The sequence below is a fragment of the Haliotis rubra genome, unplaced genomic scaffold (assembly GCF_003918875.1).
Source record: "Haliotis rubra isolate DU_JTF1 unplaced genomic scaffold, ASM391887v1 Scf362, whole genome shotgun sequence".
Taxonomy (NCBI): domain Eukaryota; kingdom Metazoa; phylum Mollusca; class Gastropoda; order Lepetellida; family Haliotidae; genus Haliotis; species Haliotis rubra.
Window position 1 is genome coordinate 260,717 of NW_025767038.1, and position 17,304 is coordinate 278,020.

A 17,304-nucleotide genomic window follows, 5' to 3' on the forward strand; every position below is an offset into this window, starting at 1 on the left:
ACTCGGGGACCTAGGAGACACGGAGGGGTTCGATCGACCCGGCGAGGAAAACGCCTTGTACGTCCCGCACTTAACAGACAACGTGTATGTGCGGGTGGCTCTGGCAGACTTTAAAGAACCTGAATAGTTGATCAAGATGACCCTCACTGCACTTTACATCTCTTTAAACAGATGTAGTTCTGTCTCCGAAATTAGGAACAATGACGTCATTCTCGCGTGTTTCATTCCGACTTCTGATGAGATAAGAGTTGACCAAATACCACATCACACGAGCAACATGTTAGTTTCAAACGTGGATTCAAATTTATGGTTCGACTTCCCCGATTACCTATCAGATCTTATGACTATGAAACCAGACACCACACTCATCATAGAAGTCTTTCTCGGAGAAGCTATTAGGGGTTCAAGCCAAAAACTTTTATCTGGGTTGACAATACATTGGGAAGACATACATGGTAGCACCCGTTGCAGTATCGTCATACAACCAGGATCGGAACACTTACTGAGATTTATACCCTCCTTAATAACCCTCGATGGGTTTCGTATAGACCAAGATTTTCCTATTAGACTTTCCCATATTTTCCTGTATGAGAATCTAAACTTTATAAGCCTCAAATACATTGATCGGCCATTAAATAAAACACAATTGAAAAATATCTTATAAAATATATATATGTACACATATGTAACAAAAACACTGGAAACTGTAGACGGATTTTGTTTGAGAGAGTTATGTGACATAAAACGTCAACTAGAACAAGATCGCGATATACGCAAAGCATTATGTAAGAAATACCATAGAGCTTTCAATTTCGTGGATGGGGTTGATACCTCCCTTATGGCAGCCAGTATGGGATTAGGTGCGGTAGGTGTCGGGTTATTGTCCACCATCGTAGCCGCACCTATAGTGCTAGGCATTGAAATAACAGCTGGAGTGTCAGGGTTGGTGGGATTGGTGTTTAAGTTTGTATCTCGCAAATTACATCGTAAAGCATTGAAACAGGACGAAATTAGAATTCTAGCCGAAGCAAAGTTAAGCACAATAGCCGATCATATTTCCACCGCACTCACGGACAGTAAAATCTCAGAGGATGAGTTTCGTGTGGTCCTCTCTGAACTCACAAAATATCACAAATGAAACAAGACATTCGAACCAAGTCTCGTAAAAGCGCTGCCATCAGTGAAGACGAGAAAAAAAAGTACATAAACCAAGGGATACAACAAGCTCAGCAAGCCTTCATTACGAAAACCAAAGAAATCATAGGAGATTCACATTAAATTGTTTCTCGGAGATCAACATTATATAGGTTGATCACAATAGTGTCACGTGACCAGGAAAGTGTTGGTTTGCAGTCATAGTGACCAGGAAGTTGGCTGGGGATTCAAAAGTGGTATATACAATAGCGGACGAGATTAGGGCCTGATAAAAGCTTTATTTGTGAAATACAGCTTTACAGAGGCTTTTGTCAAAAGTGATCTCTTACCGCTATTCTATATACTACTCAATGGCTGATCTTGCTGCCAAAGCAGCACTTCATAAATCTGTGACACCACTTCTGATCCCGTATTCTGATTACAAAGTCGTCATTAGATCTTATGTCCGTGATTTGATGCAGAAGAAGTTGGACACCCAAGTAGGTATTAATAAATTACATTAAATAAAACCCTATATCGGTTACACTTACTTGGGTTGTCAGTTCAGATTTGAAGAGTCATTATGCGACGATGTCGTATTGGCCATACTAGATACACTCATGAGTACCTGTTAAAAGGTGAGGATCCTCCGTTTTGTATCCCTTGTGATGAAAGAATCACAGTCAAGCATGTCCTGCTTGACTGTATTTTTTTTTTCCATCACAAGGGATAGATATTTCAAAGTAAAAACTGTTAAGGATCTTTGTAGTAGTGTTAATTTCCATTTAATTATTGAATTTTTAAAAGAAATAGAATTATTAGATCAATTTTGATGAACAGTTTGTAAGTAGATAAATAAAAAATATATATTGGTAGTTTAGATTAGTAACTGAGATTGTTAGTGGCTGTACCCTCAAAGGGGGTTGAAGTATTGTAAAATTATTGTCCTCCTGAGAGGGTACGTAAGTCCCGAAACATTCAAAGGAAATTTAAATTTACCAGCTGTTTTAAATGTAGTATTTTTGTCATTTTAATTTTAGCTAAATGTGACTTCAATCGCCAGCGACTGAAGGGATCATATAAATCCAGCTAGGGCCCATGCAGGTAGCAAGGTACTGTAAGTCCCCATGGTCCCTAGTACTGTGATCTACCTTCAGTTGTTGGCGATCTATACCCTGTTTTTATATTGTATTATCCAAATAGTGCTATCTAGTTTTAGTTGTAATTGTGATATTCTAGTTGTTTTACTGTCCTTCGTCGACAGGTTTTTATAATCTACATACTAGTATATTCCATTTCAATGTCAAATATGTTTTTGTCATAATATGGCTGAAATATTGCCGATGTGGCGTTAAATATTAACCCACTCACTCACTCCAGTTTGACAGCAACGTGATTGGCAAGAGTCAGAAAAAGTATGCGGACGTCGCCTTTGAAATGTCTCGCTTGCATCCCAAGTACACTGTCGTTGACACTATCGACGACATCCCGGCCGAGCTACTGGAATCAGACTCTGTCATTAACACATTACATAATCTGTTTAACGTGTGTTTTAGTACTGGACAGGTACCTAATATATGGTCCAAAGGAATCATAACGCCAGTCTCGAAGTGTTCCAATATGGACCAGAGATCCCTTGCATATCGAGGCACCACTCTGACAACCTCGATATATAAGCTGTATTGTAGTGTTCTGAACAGGAGACTGAATACGGCCCTCCACTTATGTTTTTAACTGTCATTTTCCGTCATGTCCTCTACATTGTTTATGGCATTAACATCTTTATAGATTTTATTCAGCTATTAACAACTGTATAATATGATATAAGTACACATCCATATAGTTATGCATTTCCCATCGATCAGTCCTGTACGTTAACATTACTCAATATCGTGTCCGCCATATTGTTTAGATAACAGACAGGCCGTTTCTTCAATTTCTGGCTTACAAATGCGCTATTGAACCAATGAGATGTCTTGCTAAATATAGATACAGTAGTAATACGATTGACAAGGCAATGTAGTGTGACCTTTAAGAGTGAGTGAGTGAGTTTAGTTTTACGCCGCACTCAGCAATATTCCAGCTATATGTAAATAATCGGATCTGGACTAAACAATCCAGCGATCAACAGCATGAACATCAAACTACCCAAATGGGATACGATGACATGTGTCAACCCAGTCAGCGCCGATCCCGATCCCGTTACTAGCCTGTTACTACAAGCATGGGTTACTGAAGATAAATTCTAACCTGGATATTCACGGGTATGAGACCTAAAGAACAAAATCAATTAGTGTTGCAATATGTACCACATGTTTATACGTTTTTGACAAGTTATCAGTTAACATATAAAATATATGTGACAACGCATATATGTCAAACTCACCAGACATCAGCGGTCCAGACAATAGCAGCACACATATTCCAACGAAACAAGGTATGTTCATAATGACGCCCTGATGCAAGACCCACGTTAGTAGCCCAACACACAGTGTAACTGTAAAATCTGTTTGTGTACACCCTGTCACACAGGTAATGCTCCAATGAAAAGAACGTAACGAGATTGCATCACACACATTACGGATGTGACCTAGAAACGACTTCATGTCGGTAGTCACAACAACACACGGACAAAGCACACAAGCATAATCAATATAGCGAAATAATCTTGCTTGGTAGGTCAACATGATCCAGTCAGAGTTACATTTATAGGTTGTATTATTTTGTTTCTTGGGAGGTTGTGTTTTGCTATAACTGATCACAGGATTTATAACAAAAGAGGAAGAACAAGGCAAGGAAAATCACTGTCATTGTGACGTATTATGTCAATGCAAAAATTACAGGGAATTGAGGTGAAAATTTGTGAGAGATTCTAAAATAGATTCACAAATGACAGTATGTGATCAGGTGGTTAGCACTAATATTTGAAATAAACCTTGTATTCAACAAGCCTTGGTATTATTACTGATACCGGGTTTTCGCTATCGCTTAAGGCAGACGCTTGATGTCTTACTTGTGCAAGTTAACTGGTACTGTGTTACACTGGTTTTGGCAGTATTCCGATAGTATCACAACATTGGGACTTGTATTCATACGTTATGGAGTACTGAACACTGGTGTTGTTCTAGCCTAGTTCTGCCAACTTGGTGCCCTTCGCCACGATACAAAGCTGTCAAATAACAGCCCCAGTGCACTCCAATAGACCATAGGAAATGCAAATGTTTGGGTCGGATTCTCGTCATTAGGGAGTGGTTATATAAAAAATAATTCAAGATTATCATCTTGAACACACAAATAAACAAACAAACAAACAAACAAGCACGCAAACAAACAATAGCTTTGCATGTAAATACAATCTTGCTGGTTTGGGCGGTTCGGAAACATTGAATGTAATTGTGTTCTTATTTCAAATAAGATTTCGTAGCCTCCCCAGTACTGAATTTGTTTGACACTATTTTCAGATAGTATGATGTCTTGGGCTCATGAAATGACCTGTAATACTCTCAGATTGTTGTATCAGATTTTTTTAACAGGCCATTATATGTGGTGGGGGTCTGCGAGCATTTTCGTCACATCTGATTTGCTGTCCAAAAACACCTCAAAGTTAATCATGGATAGTTTTACTACTATCAATCCGATCACTTTCAGTTTGACTTTTGTGTATTGCTAAAGGATGTAGAAAGTATTTGACATATATTTGTTTGTGAAATAAAATCAAAATGGACTTATGGAGGAGACACTCTGGTCGCCGTAGGGTTTGGTTTTAGGAGGATGCTATCTGTTCTATTTTCTATTGTGGTGCCAGTTTAGACAATATTTTGTCTTCTGCAAGATTGCCAAGCATGGTAGAATGCTTGATGCATGTCATCGTGGCCCACTTGTAAAGATTGATGCACTGTGTGTCAATCACTTACTTGTCTGGGACAGACTTGATAATTCAAAACCCATTGTCATAGAGCTTACATACTATGTTTGAAAAAACCCAGACATTCCTTGTGATGAAGGTATTTCTATTCCCGACCAACGGATTGATCACCAGTCGGATGTTATTTTAAACATATATCTAACTTAGGACGACTGTAAGGAAATATACGGTATGTTGGACGTTAAATATGTGTGGAGAAAGCAACACTGTTCACAGCATAAAACGCTCTGTCAATAATACCTCCGGAATGTACGTGTCCTTTACTGTTGCGTCAGCTGTGGTAGTGGTCTCCTTTACTGTTGCGTCAGCTGTGGTATTGGTTTCATTTACTGTTGCGTCAGCTGTGGTAGTGGTCTACTTTACTGTTGGACCCGTGAAGGTCTGGGTTAGAATTGGGTTAGGATCGATGCTCATGCTGTTGATCACTGGATTGTTTGGTCCAGACTCGATTATTAACAGACCGCCGAAATATATCTGGAATACTGCTGAGTGCGGCGTAAAACTCAACTCAACTCTTTTATTGTTGCGTCAACTGTAATAGTGGTCTTCTTTACAATCATACCAGCTGTGGTAGTGGTCTTCACTGTTGCGTCAGCTGTGGTAGTGGTCTTCTTCACTGTTGCGTCAGCTGTGGTAGTGGTCTCCTTCACTGTTGCGTCAGCTGTGAGTGGTCTCCTTAAATGTTGAGTGAGGAATAGTCGTTGTCTTCGTCATTGCTGCATTAGATGTAGCGGATGTTTCCTTTTCTGTCTCGTCAGCTGCAGTTGTGATTTGTTTTACTGTCTCGTCAGGAGTGATTGTGGTCTCATTTACAGTGGTGGCAGCACTGGTTTTGGTCTCAATAACGGCCGCGTCAGCTGTTATGTTGTTAGATATGGTCGTTCTTTCATAGACTCATCATTGAGTATTTGTCATTGTTTCCAAGCCATGTGCGGTCTTGGTTGTCGACACTGAACAGGTTGAGAATCATCAGTTGTGCTATTGCTGCAATAAAACGTATTGGAATTCTCGTTATCTTATTGTCAGTGGCTGTACCCTCAAAGGGGGGTTAAAGTACTGTAAAATTATTGTCCTCCTGAGAGGGTACGTAAGTCCCAAAACATTCAAAGTAAATTTACAGCTACTACTATTTTAATCGTAGAATATATGTTCGTTTAATTTGTGGCTAGATTATCTAAAATTGCTAATAGCTGAAGGGATGGTGTAATTCCAGCTAGGGTCCATGCAGGAAGCAAATGTACTGTAAGTCACCATGGTCCCTAGTATGGTGATCTACCTTCAGTTGTTGGCAATATATAGCCTGTTTTTACCTTGTATTGTCAACTATAATTAAACTGTTTTAGATTTAGTTCCTAGTTTTAAATTATTTTCTGTGATAATCTAGTTATTTTACTGTCCTTAGTAGGCAGGCATTTATAATTTACTATCACTTAATTGTGTACTAATTAATTTTCTCGTCATAAGAAATTTGCATGTGACGATAAATCTCACTCACTCACTCATATTACTATTTATAAAATTCATTGTTCTCGTCACGATATGGCTGAAATATTGCCGATGTGACGATAAATTTTAACTCACTCACTCACTCAATCAGTAAAGTCTTACGATTTACCCTTGACAGAATTACGAAACACGCACATACCCGCGCAATAGTACATGCATTTGGAATAAATTCACATGCCAATAATAATAATCATAACATAACACGGACAAGATGCATCATTTGAAATGCAAAATATTTTCATTACAAAAACAATAACAAAATATTAAAATATACAACATCCAAAGGGCTATTCTAAGGTGTATTTCCTTGGGGGCATTGTTTGTGGTATCCATTCACAATTATCACATGTTTGGGACAATCTATATTTAAAAGCGATCATTCGGTGAAAGATCTTTCACTTCCAAAAGGTTACATCCATTTCTTGGATATTCAAAATTTAACACTCGTACATATTCCTTAAAATAATTCAAATGATTAAAACAAATGTTAAAAATTCAACAGCTGTGTATATTACACTACGAAAACATATTATCACAGGTACATTTAAAGATAACATGTAAGTGGGGGACATATTGTATAACGTCATTAATATGCTAATTTGTTATATTCTAGTATGTCTAGCCAATCAACATTTTAAACCTTGGCTCTAATGACAAAGTGTTATTTATTTTGACTGAGTGATTGAGTTAATATATAAAGTCACAATGACAATATCTCCGCTATATAGTGACGAAAACAATTTATACAATAAAAATGAAAACATTTTGAAGAGTAAAATCTGTCGATGATGGACAGTAAAATACTAGAGTAGCACAAATATGAATATAAAACTTGTAAAAGCATGTAAATCTAAAACATTTTAATTGAAGAAAACATTTCAATATAAAACACGCGCTATAGATTGCCCACAACTGAAGGCTATTTATTTTTAGCATTAAATGATCATCAAATAACAGTTTTTAACAAAAGAACAACAACATAAACATCCCTGTAAAAAGAGTTACAAGGATGAAGACACTGCATGAGCATACACGAAGGTGTATTGTTCTGTTTTCTCCAGTATTATAAACATGTACGTCATGTGACACTGTCACTCAACTGGGGCCTGCTGGGTTATCTATCCCTTGATGCTCAGATGCACGGCTATGGGATGACGTCACAACAGGCTGTATGTCTGATAGTGGAACTGCCTGACAATATGGTGGGGAGTCATCCTTCACGACATCATTGTAAGAAGGAGGTGGTGGAAACATGAACGGCAGAGCAATAGAAGCAGTAGGCGTAGATTGCGGGTTGCTGGGGGCGTTGATGAAATAGACGGTGCCTTCATATGATCTATTCCTCTGCTGTTGGTCGTTGGGACTGGATTTCTTCCTGGAACAAAGTCCACAGCAGCAGCAGGTTGCAATACCCACAGCTGTGATACCGCCAAACACACCTCCCAGTATGGCTGCGATGTTCGTGGACGCGGCAGCTGAATAAGAAACAAAATAATAAATAGAACAAAATAAATAATAAAGCAAAAACAGGGCAGGCAAAAGCAAGGCCGTTTCTAAATATTGCATTCTCTGAGACCGTAATCCCCGAAAATGGGTCTATAGTTATTGTTAAAAGTCGTCTGCTTTAAGTACTTCTAAGTATTGTTTTGAGGTGGAATCCTACACGTTTGGTAACATAGTATATTACTGCAACATTATTGTGGTGTTGTGGTCTACTGTGTTTCATTACAAAGGTAAGAAAAGATGTCAAACCCTGATTTGTCTGATATTGCCGTTGTTGTGGAGACTTCAGGACATGGGGGAGATTGTCAAGGGGTAGATTGTCGTGTACAAAATGGGAACCGTGGTGTTTTAAACTAGAGTTAATGTACAAATTTACATCACTGTATGAGGCTGAGCCATCGCAATACCGGCGTGATATAGGTGACAATCACCATTAAATCAACTTCACTCTGAACTGACATAGGTCAAAGGACAATTACGATGAAACGACACAATTACATGTACACCCGCTAAACCCTGGACAACCGTTCTGGCCAGATGGGACAGTGTATGTCTGTTTGACTTAAGGCTTCTTGGAGTGAGTACGTTTTGCCCGCCACTTTTAGCAATATTCCAGCAATGCATTCTGAAATGAACGAGTAAAACTGAAACACATACAGTCATATGTTGGTACGCCGGCAGTGAAGGACAACTTAAATCCCGAACGGGAAGTCGAACCATCGGAGTGGAATTGAACCTTCATTGTCTGTCCTGTAGTCTGTGTATTTGGTCCATCTCTTCCACACCATCGACCGATCGAGCTTTCATAACTCGTGACTGTTGACAGCAAAGAACATGTGAGAAGATTGTAGTAATTAAACAAACAGTCAGCTAACATTTGTTAGGAGGTACATTGCTTAAAAATGTCTATAATATGTTCTCATTTGGGAGATGACATTTAGTTTCTCCAAATCACATTACTATCTATGCCCAAATTATAATAACATAAGCTTAAATTATCGTAAAAAATATAGATAAGATCTCGAAATCGGACATATCACAATGATGAATCCAAATGACGCTTTCAAGCAAGACGTATACTACGCTAGGTCAACGTGGACATCATATCCGCGTAAATGTCGGCGTGCCACCTTAAAAGGTACACAGGTCGCTGAGGTTTTTTAATTTGATGAAAAGGACACAGCTTAAATTCACTTTAGGCAACTGTCTCTTTTACCCATTTCTAGGATAACCATGACTAATCCTAAGTCATTACCATCATAGAGTTGTACATAATCATAGGAACACGTGCTGTCGTACTCAATGTTGAAATACTCTACTTCAACATGGATTACATATCCGTCAATGGATGTGCTGATTGTCCACTCACAGTCCGCATTGCTAAAATTGAAACAGACATTGGTATTAGCCATGTGTTCAGCATAACATATGGAAATAAGAGAAGTTCGGCGCAGAAGTGGAAACTAATTATAGCATGATCTGGCGACTAGTGTTGAACTCAACATCAGAAGCATTGCAATTATAAATGCTTCATACAGGTTATGTCAAATCATCGTAATAAGGCAACAGGGTTTACTGACTGCAAACTTTCAGTTTCCATACTCGCTGGAATTAAAATTTAGCAATCCCCTGATCACGGAATGTCGCAGAGTTTATTCCTTCGTCTGAATTGTTGATTAATTTCTGAGTTAATTTAAGGAAGGACAAACATATTTGTATGAACTACTTCTATATTAACAAAGCATTTGTTCATTGCTATACTAATTATAGCTGCGACTTTTAAATGCCTCTCAAAGAAGTTGCTTTAATCTATAGGAATGTTTTTGATGGAATTATTGTAGGTACAATGTTTCATATATTATTCGTTGTCCAAGTCAATTGTATTATTGTTTGTGTATTTCTTTCAGTTCCTCGAGGTATGAATCGAACTATAAGTGTTCCATATACTTACTCGGGATAGGACAGAGGATGATTCGGTGATTCAATATATTTTGTCTCATAGCTTATCATATCATTTTCGCCACACACTGAAACAAGAAGTATCTCTATGATATTAAACAGTTCTGCAACACTGGGTTTGTGTGAAGTTTATGTGACATTGAACGAGTGAGCATCTATTAACTTCGCCTTAAGGAATATTTCAGCAATCTCGCGGCAAGGGACACCAGAAATGGGCTTGACTCATTACCCATGTGGGCAATCGAACCCGTGGCGTCGGCCACAAGGCCACAAGGCAACCCACAACACCTCTGCGATGACGATGCTCTAGGAGATACTTGACCATTCACCTTTTCAAGCACCATAAAAAAGGGAAGATTTGATAATATATACATATATCAGGTGTAACTATTTCTTTTACTATTTCATTGTCATTGAAAATGGAATTCTAATATCATTACATTAAATCATTGACTTTATGAGAATTCCATCTAGCGTATCATTGACCATACCACCTACATTAATATAATGGTCATGCTTTAAACCAACAGTTCAGTATATACAATGAATCCATATGCAGTATGCTACGGTTAAAACGAACTCAATGGACCACTAGTTTTAGTTTTACTTCGTTATAACCGTATTATTTCAAGCACACTATGCAGCAAGTGACCTGGCCCAAAACATCCCGAGTTGGTTTACGTGAGTGAGTGAGTTAATATTTAACGTCACATCGGCAATATTGCAGCCATATCGTGACGAAAACAAGCCAAACAATAAAAAGTAGAAACATTTTGATGATTAAAACCTGTCGACGATGGACAGTAAAAAGACTAGAGAATCACAGTTATAAATATAAAACTAGCGCAAAGTTAAAATATTCCACTTAAAGAAGACAATACAATAGACAATACAATATATAATACGGGCTATAGATCGCCAACAACTGAAGGTAGATCACCATACTAAGGCCCATGCCGAGTTGGTTTAATCGGTTGGTTCGTTATAAACGTATTCATTGTAAACGTAGTTTATTGTGCACACACAATAGTAACAAAGTATGATTGAATGCAATTCTTGTGTCCTTTAAGGTAACAGAGTATGATTGAATGCAATTCTTGTGTCCTTTAAGGTGGAAGAAACTAATGGAATGAACATCTGCATTATCTTTTAACATAAAAAATTGTTTGCAGAGATGTGTATATATTGCTGATTCGATGGAAAACTAATGTGGGTTGTCATGTATAAAGCAACACATGATGAGTCCACACTTTGCTGATATCATTTCAGGAGAATATATAAAAAGTGTAAAAATAATCCGAGAAACGTGAAGGCTTATCTGAAGATATACTTTTCTTCTCTGAGGGAGGCAATCAGTTTCCTTTTTTACACATATTTACATAAGGGTTTTGTTTGTTTGTTATTTAGCGCCACACTCAACAATATTCCAGCCAAAAAGTGGCGGTCGGTAAATAATCCGAATCTGGAGCAGACATCTTTACATAAGGCCACACATTATGTCCAGCATCAGCATAAGATTAATCATACCCAATGTTTCAGCGTTTTTCTGTTCAATTGATTTGAAAACAATGTTGGGGGAAAAAAGTGTTCAAATATGTTAGTTCATGAAAGAGGAAACGCATATACATTGATATAGAGTCAAGCACCTTTCGTCAACGCAATGTATTTCAGAAAAAATCCTTTGTCTGTGACAGAACTGTCAGTGCTGAAAGTGATGGTCATGGCGTTGCGGGAGCTGACGATGTAGCCGGTGACGTCACTACAGTATTTACCCAACTGAGTGGCATAAGCCGTGGAACCTTGAATAAATACAAAGAACCATTGTGTTGTCGGTTAAAAGAGATACTCATGGTAGAAACACTGAAGCCAACTTGAGGCTATGAATACTAATTATTGACCAGTGATAATTGCAAACCAATGCATTTCGAAGGAAAATATGATTAAAAGTATACTGATGTACTTTTGGTTTAAGGAACATTGTTCTTACCATCTGTGAAGAGCACGTAGTCATTAGAACATGATGAATCGTACTCCATAGAAATAGTTTGAACTTCAACCTTTACTTTATATCCAACAGGTGCAAAGACTGTCCACTTGCAGTTTATATTGCTGTTAGGAAAGAGATGAAAAGATTACATGAAATATAGCACTGTGTTATGACGACAAGTCAAAACAATACACAAAAGCTTGCTGCATCAACACACGTTTCAGCAGTTCCAATATCCTTTTGTCCCCAACACTCTCAATCAATATTAGGTTTGTTCTACCTGATAAATCTCTATAATCCCAACACTTTGAATTTAGACATTTCAAAACGTTCGCCCTGCCACGTTCCTCACTAGGGAAGGTGATAAATAGTATACATTGTTGGCTATGCTTGATGTGCTTTCGTGCAAGAAAAGTCATCAAGGATTAAATGATTCCTTCTGGAGGGGCTGTGAAGGTGCAGGGCTAGAACAGACCATTTTCGTATTGAAGGAATTACTGTATTAACTTGCCAGTGATCAAAACCGGTTATCAACTGAGATGATGCATATATCTTCTTACTTGTTGTAGTTGTAGTATGGGTACCCAGGGGATGACAAAGACCTCCAGGAATATTTGCTGGCGCTGAGCATTGAACTACCGCAATCAGAAACATGCGGTCTCTCTGAAAAATATAAATTTGGAAGCGATGAATTTTTCAGTCAGAATTGTGCTGACAATTGGTAAGCGCTTTCAGAGTTATAAACGGTAGGGCTGTTTGTAGCTGAAAAGGCAAATAAACGCATTGATTATGCAAATTTACAAGTATTACAGAAATAGCTGGTAAAGATCATACAAGATACAATTTTCATTGAAGATCGATACATTTTCAATTGACTCCCTCCACCTGCATAATTGAGGGCGTTTTTTTTATTTATACAAAGGTAAAGTGTTTAACATGTGATTTCCCTGAACAAGGGATCAAGTAAATATGATGTCACTATCGTCAATGCGACCCGTGAAGATCCGGGCTAGAATTGATCTTCAGTAAACCATGTTGGTCGTAAGAGGCGACTACCGGGATCGGGTTGTCAGGCTCGCTGACTTGGTTGACACATGTCATCGATTCCCAGTTGCGTAGATCGATGTTCATGCTGTTGATTACTGGATTGTCTGGTCCAGACTCGATTATTTACAGACCGCCGCCATATAGCTAGATTATTGCTGAGTGCGGTGTAAAAGTACACTCACTCACTCACTCACTTCCATGTGACGGAAGATGCGGAGAGATCTGATAATCCACAGTCGTCAGCTGTAACAGCCAGCCGAGTGAAAAAATAAACACAATAAAAATAGTTCGCAGTTAAACAAAATGTAATTGACGATTTGTGATACCCAAGAGGGGCTGTATGGGATGAAAATCAGCACACTTTATGGTTCATAGAGTGTATTCAGATGAAGACAGATGAGATATTCGCCAGAATGCTCCAAATGATCCAAAGTCTTTCAGTTAAAGATCCCCTGAAGGGATAACAGTGTACAAATAGCTACTCACACAAATTATGTTATTCTGCTCACCAGGAATGTATAGTTTCCCATTGAAGACTTTTTAAAAGTTAAAATACATTTGCTAAGCTTATTTACAGTTGCTGAGATTATTACCAGATGAGTACTGCAAACGAAAGCCTCCTCCTGTGACAGCATGGTCTGAGTGAAACATGATGGCCATATGGTTACTTGAGCTGATGATGGGAACAGAGCTACGTTCACAAATCTTTGCCAGTTGCTGAGCATCGTCCGTCGTACCTTTAACGTAAATGTATTAATTGTGCATCTTTAATTAATTAATGAGTTCAGTTGTACTTGTAAATATATTTGATTTATTCACTATGCAATCAAAGAACAAATACGTTAGTTAGTTTGGAAAGACCTAAGTGAATTATTCGTTACCAAGGTTCGATACAACTGTAACGGTAAATAAATACTGACGATATACGCAGGGAACAGTATTGTTCTTCAAGGCAGCCGTATGTTCGGAACATAATAAAAATGACACAGTTATGATTACTGTTAGAAATACAACACTTTTCATGCACTTTATCCTCATCATGAATTATAGTTGATAAAACGAACCTTTCACTTGAGTTACTTGATAATTACTTACATAATTGAAGATTGATTGGCATACCCAAAAATGCCAAAAACTGTCTAAAAGCAAAACGTTCTAATACAGACAATGTCCCTGCTCACGATTACTCAGACATTTTCAAGCAACTTGACACTTTCGAGCGTAAAAAAATGCATTAATGTTTTCGAAGATGAGTTTTGGCGCTGTGCATTCCTTCCATTTACACTAATCACCATTGCAATGGCGAAATTATAACATTCACTCACCAATTTTGAAAAAAAATAAGAATTTGAAATTTCATATACCATTATTATCTGTGTTTCTGTTTTGGGAGGCTATAGATAAAGTAGTGATCATGAAAATATCAAGACTACACTTTTTTTTCCTTGTCTCATGTCAAAGAACTTTTGCTACGACTGCTTTCCTCATTACCAAGAGGAACACAGCATGCGTCCTAAGATTTACGTACCATCTTTGAACAGTAGATAATCAGCCACACACGATGACACCTTTTCCAAATCAAGAAACAAAACTCTCACTGTGATGAGGCTTCCATTTGGCGCATTTATAGTCCACTGACAGTCCAATCCCCTGCAAGGAAAAATAAACATACAGTCAAATCCCGATGAATCGAATCGCTGGGGACCAAGTAATACATTCGACTTATCGATGTATTCGAGACATAGGTGTGTCTATGAGGTTAGAAAAAAAGATGATCCAGGCCTAATTCCTCCGCCTAAGCATTTGTTTATCTAATGATTTCCATATCACTAACAGGGGCACCTTATCAGTTCCAGTCTGATTAGCACAGACAGTGATTTCCGTAAAATCACTAATCTGCCTTTTGAACTCACCCGTCAATGGGCACCCATGAAAGGCCACCTCCTCGTGGTGGGTGCTGGGTCACGCTAAGCGCCTTTCAACCCCCCGTTGTGGACCCGGGGGGGATATTTTGGTCCACCAACCCGTTTGCCGTGGGTTGCGCCCCCTGTGTCGGTGGAGGAAGGGAGGCTGGTGGTTGAGGGCATTGGTTCCAGGATTAGCGTTCCTTTGCCCAACACACCACTTCGCCCCTTACTTCACCTAGACGGGTGGTTGAATGGGCCCGGTTCAACCAATCGGCTGGTCTCGCCAAGCCCTGAGCACACATTATGTAATGTTGCACAAAATTTTGAATATTGTAACTTCTATTTTTAAGTCTTGGCGAATTTTTAGAGCTTTTTGAATTTCAACTATACAATTTCATACGTGTTTTTGCCTAGAGTCGTATGCCCAGAAGGCGGTGGCTCATGGGCCAATCAGGTGGAATATTTACTTTTGTATTATTCTGCTTGCGTATATCATCCGGGTATCCTTGGTGCTGCAGGCTGGAAACCCGCCTGTTTTTTAGCATTGTCCTTGTGATACTCCGTGGAGGGTGGGGAGCTCGGATGATGAACCATTCAACAATTACTATGGCTTACGAAACCCCCATTACGAAAAAGAAACGTCCACTTGACACTGATCCTGATGTTAACGACCAAAGACTGCCCACATCCATTGACTACTGGCCACGTTTCATTGTGATTGAGACCGTTGACAAAACACCTTTAAAGCTGAACCCTTTTGCTGTATCAAAAGGCATACAAGGCATTGCAGGAGATGTTAAAAACATTAAACGTTTGCGGACAGGTGCACTTCTAGTTGAATGTAGTAGAAAACCACAGGCTACTAACCTCCTGTCAACTGACTCATTTGTCGGCATTCCTGTATCAGTCTCTGCCCACCGAACGCTTAACACCAGCAAGGGCATAGTAAGAGACCGGGACAGACTTTTTACTGACATGCTGGAAATAGATATTGTCTCCGAGATGAAAGAGCAAGGTGTTATATATGTTAAACGCTTCACAACCCGGAAAAATAATGAAACCCATCTAACAAACACGTATCTGTTCTCTTTCTCCACTCCGACTGCTCCAAAGTCAATAAAGGCTGGTTACTGTCACATCAAAGTGGATACCTACATACCAAATCCACTGAGATGCTTCAAGTGCCAGAAGTATGGTCATGGTGTCAATACCTGCACATTGTCTGTTGTGTGTGCTCACTGTGGTGAGAAAACACACACAACAGAAGATTGTGACAGTACTTACAAAAGTGCACCAATTGTTCAGGAGACCATCCCTCTTTCTCTAAAGAGTGTCCGATTTGGAGACATCAGATGGAAATAAACAGAATCAAATTTACTCAGAATGTTAGTTTTGCGAAGCAAAACAACTTGTACAAAGATGCGACCAACAAGAGACATATGCTTCAAAACCAGAAAACCATCTGAGGCAACTCGAGAAATACCTAAATCATCTTCCAGCTGCCAAACAAATTTGACTTGGGTAAAACCGATTCTCCTCAGATTTTTCAAGTGCAATATCGACTCAAACAGCGGAGCCACTTTCTGGCATGTCTCAAACTCAATCAGAGCAAGTTCCTGATCCTGACGCATCCTCTCAGTCAACCACAAAGTCTCAATCGCTATCTAATGTCCATCAAATTGCTAAAGGCATGACTAAAACTAAGCCTGATTATTCAAAAAAACAAAGTGGCAGAGCCCCAAAAGGGTCTGAAAATAAAATCAAACTTTATAACAAATATGGATCACTTGAGGACATGGACGTGTCCGAAAACGTCCAATATAGGGCACACAGCTTGTCGCCCTCCAAAACAGTCTTGGGGTAGATCCCCAATAAATCCAAAAAGATAGTTTATTCCAATAATGTTGTACAGTGGAATTGCAGAGGACTAAGGCATAATTATAATGAATTACTGTTATTAGTCCAGGATTGTATGCCGTCCAGCATTCTGTTTGCAGGAGACTTATTTAAAGCAGACAGATCATTTTGACCTACGTTATTTCAATGCTTATCATTCTTTCTCACCTCCGGGTGACAGGGCCACGGGAGGTTCTTCAATCCTAGTCAAACAGAATGTTATCCATAGCCCTCTTACACTTACTTCTAATCTTCAAGCAGTTGCAGTGCGACTCACTTTACACGTTGCATTCACATTATGTTCTTTGTATATCTCACCATCTTCAGTCATTCAGAAGACTGATCTTCAAAATTTATATGACCAACTCCCAAAACCGTGTATCATTATGGGAGATTTAAATGGCCACAACCCGCTCTGGGGTGGTACAACAACTAATGCT

At 38.8% G+C, this 17,304-nt stretch overlaps 2 protein-coding genes across 3 annotated transcripts in view; both read right to left on the minus strand.

Annotated features, from left to right (window-relative positions):
- LOC124285544 (cubilin-like) overlaps window positions 1–17,304 on the minus strand; it is a 72,952-nt gene that overhangs the window by 31,782 nt on the left and 23,866 nt on the right. The window lies entirely within an intron of this gene.
- LOC124285548 (deleted in malignant brain tumors 1 protein-like) lies at window positions 7,461–12,127 on the minus strand. Its single transcript, XM_046721794.1, has 6 exons — window positions 12,015–12,127; window positions 11,674–11,826; window positions 10,020–10,095; window positions 9,324–9,448; window positions 8,726–8,884; window positions 7,461–8,040 (listed from the first exon to the last, which is right to left on the minus strand). Exons 1-6 carry the CDS (start codon window positions 12,061–12,063, stop codon window positions 7,661–7,663), a joined length of 942 nt encoding a protein of 313 aa, XP_046577750.1. The 5' UTR covers window positions 12,064–12,127; the 3' UTR covers window positions 7,461–7,660.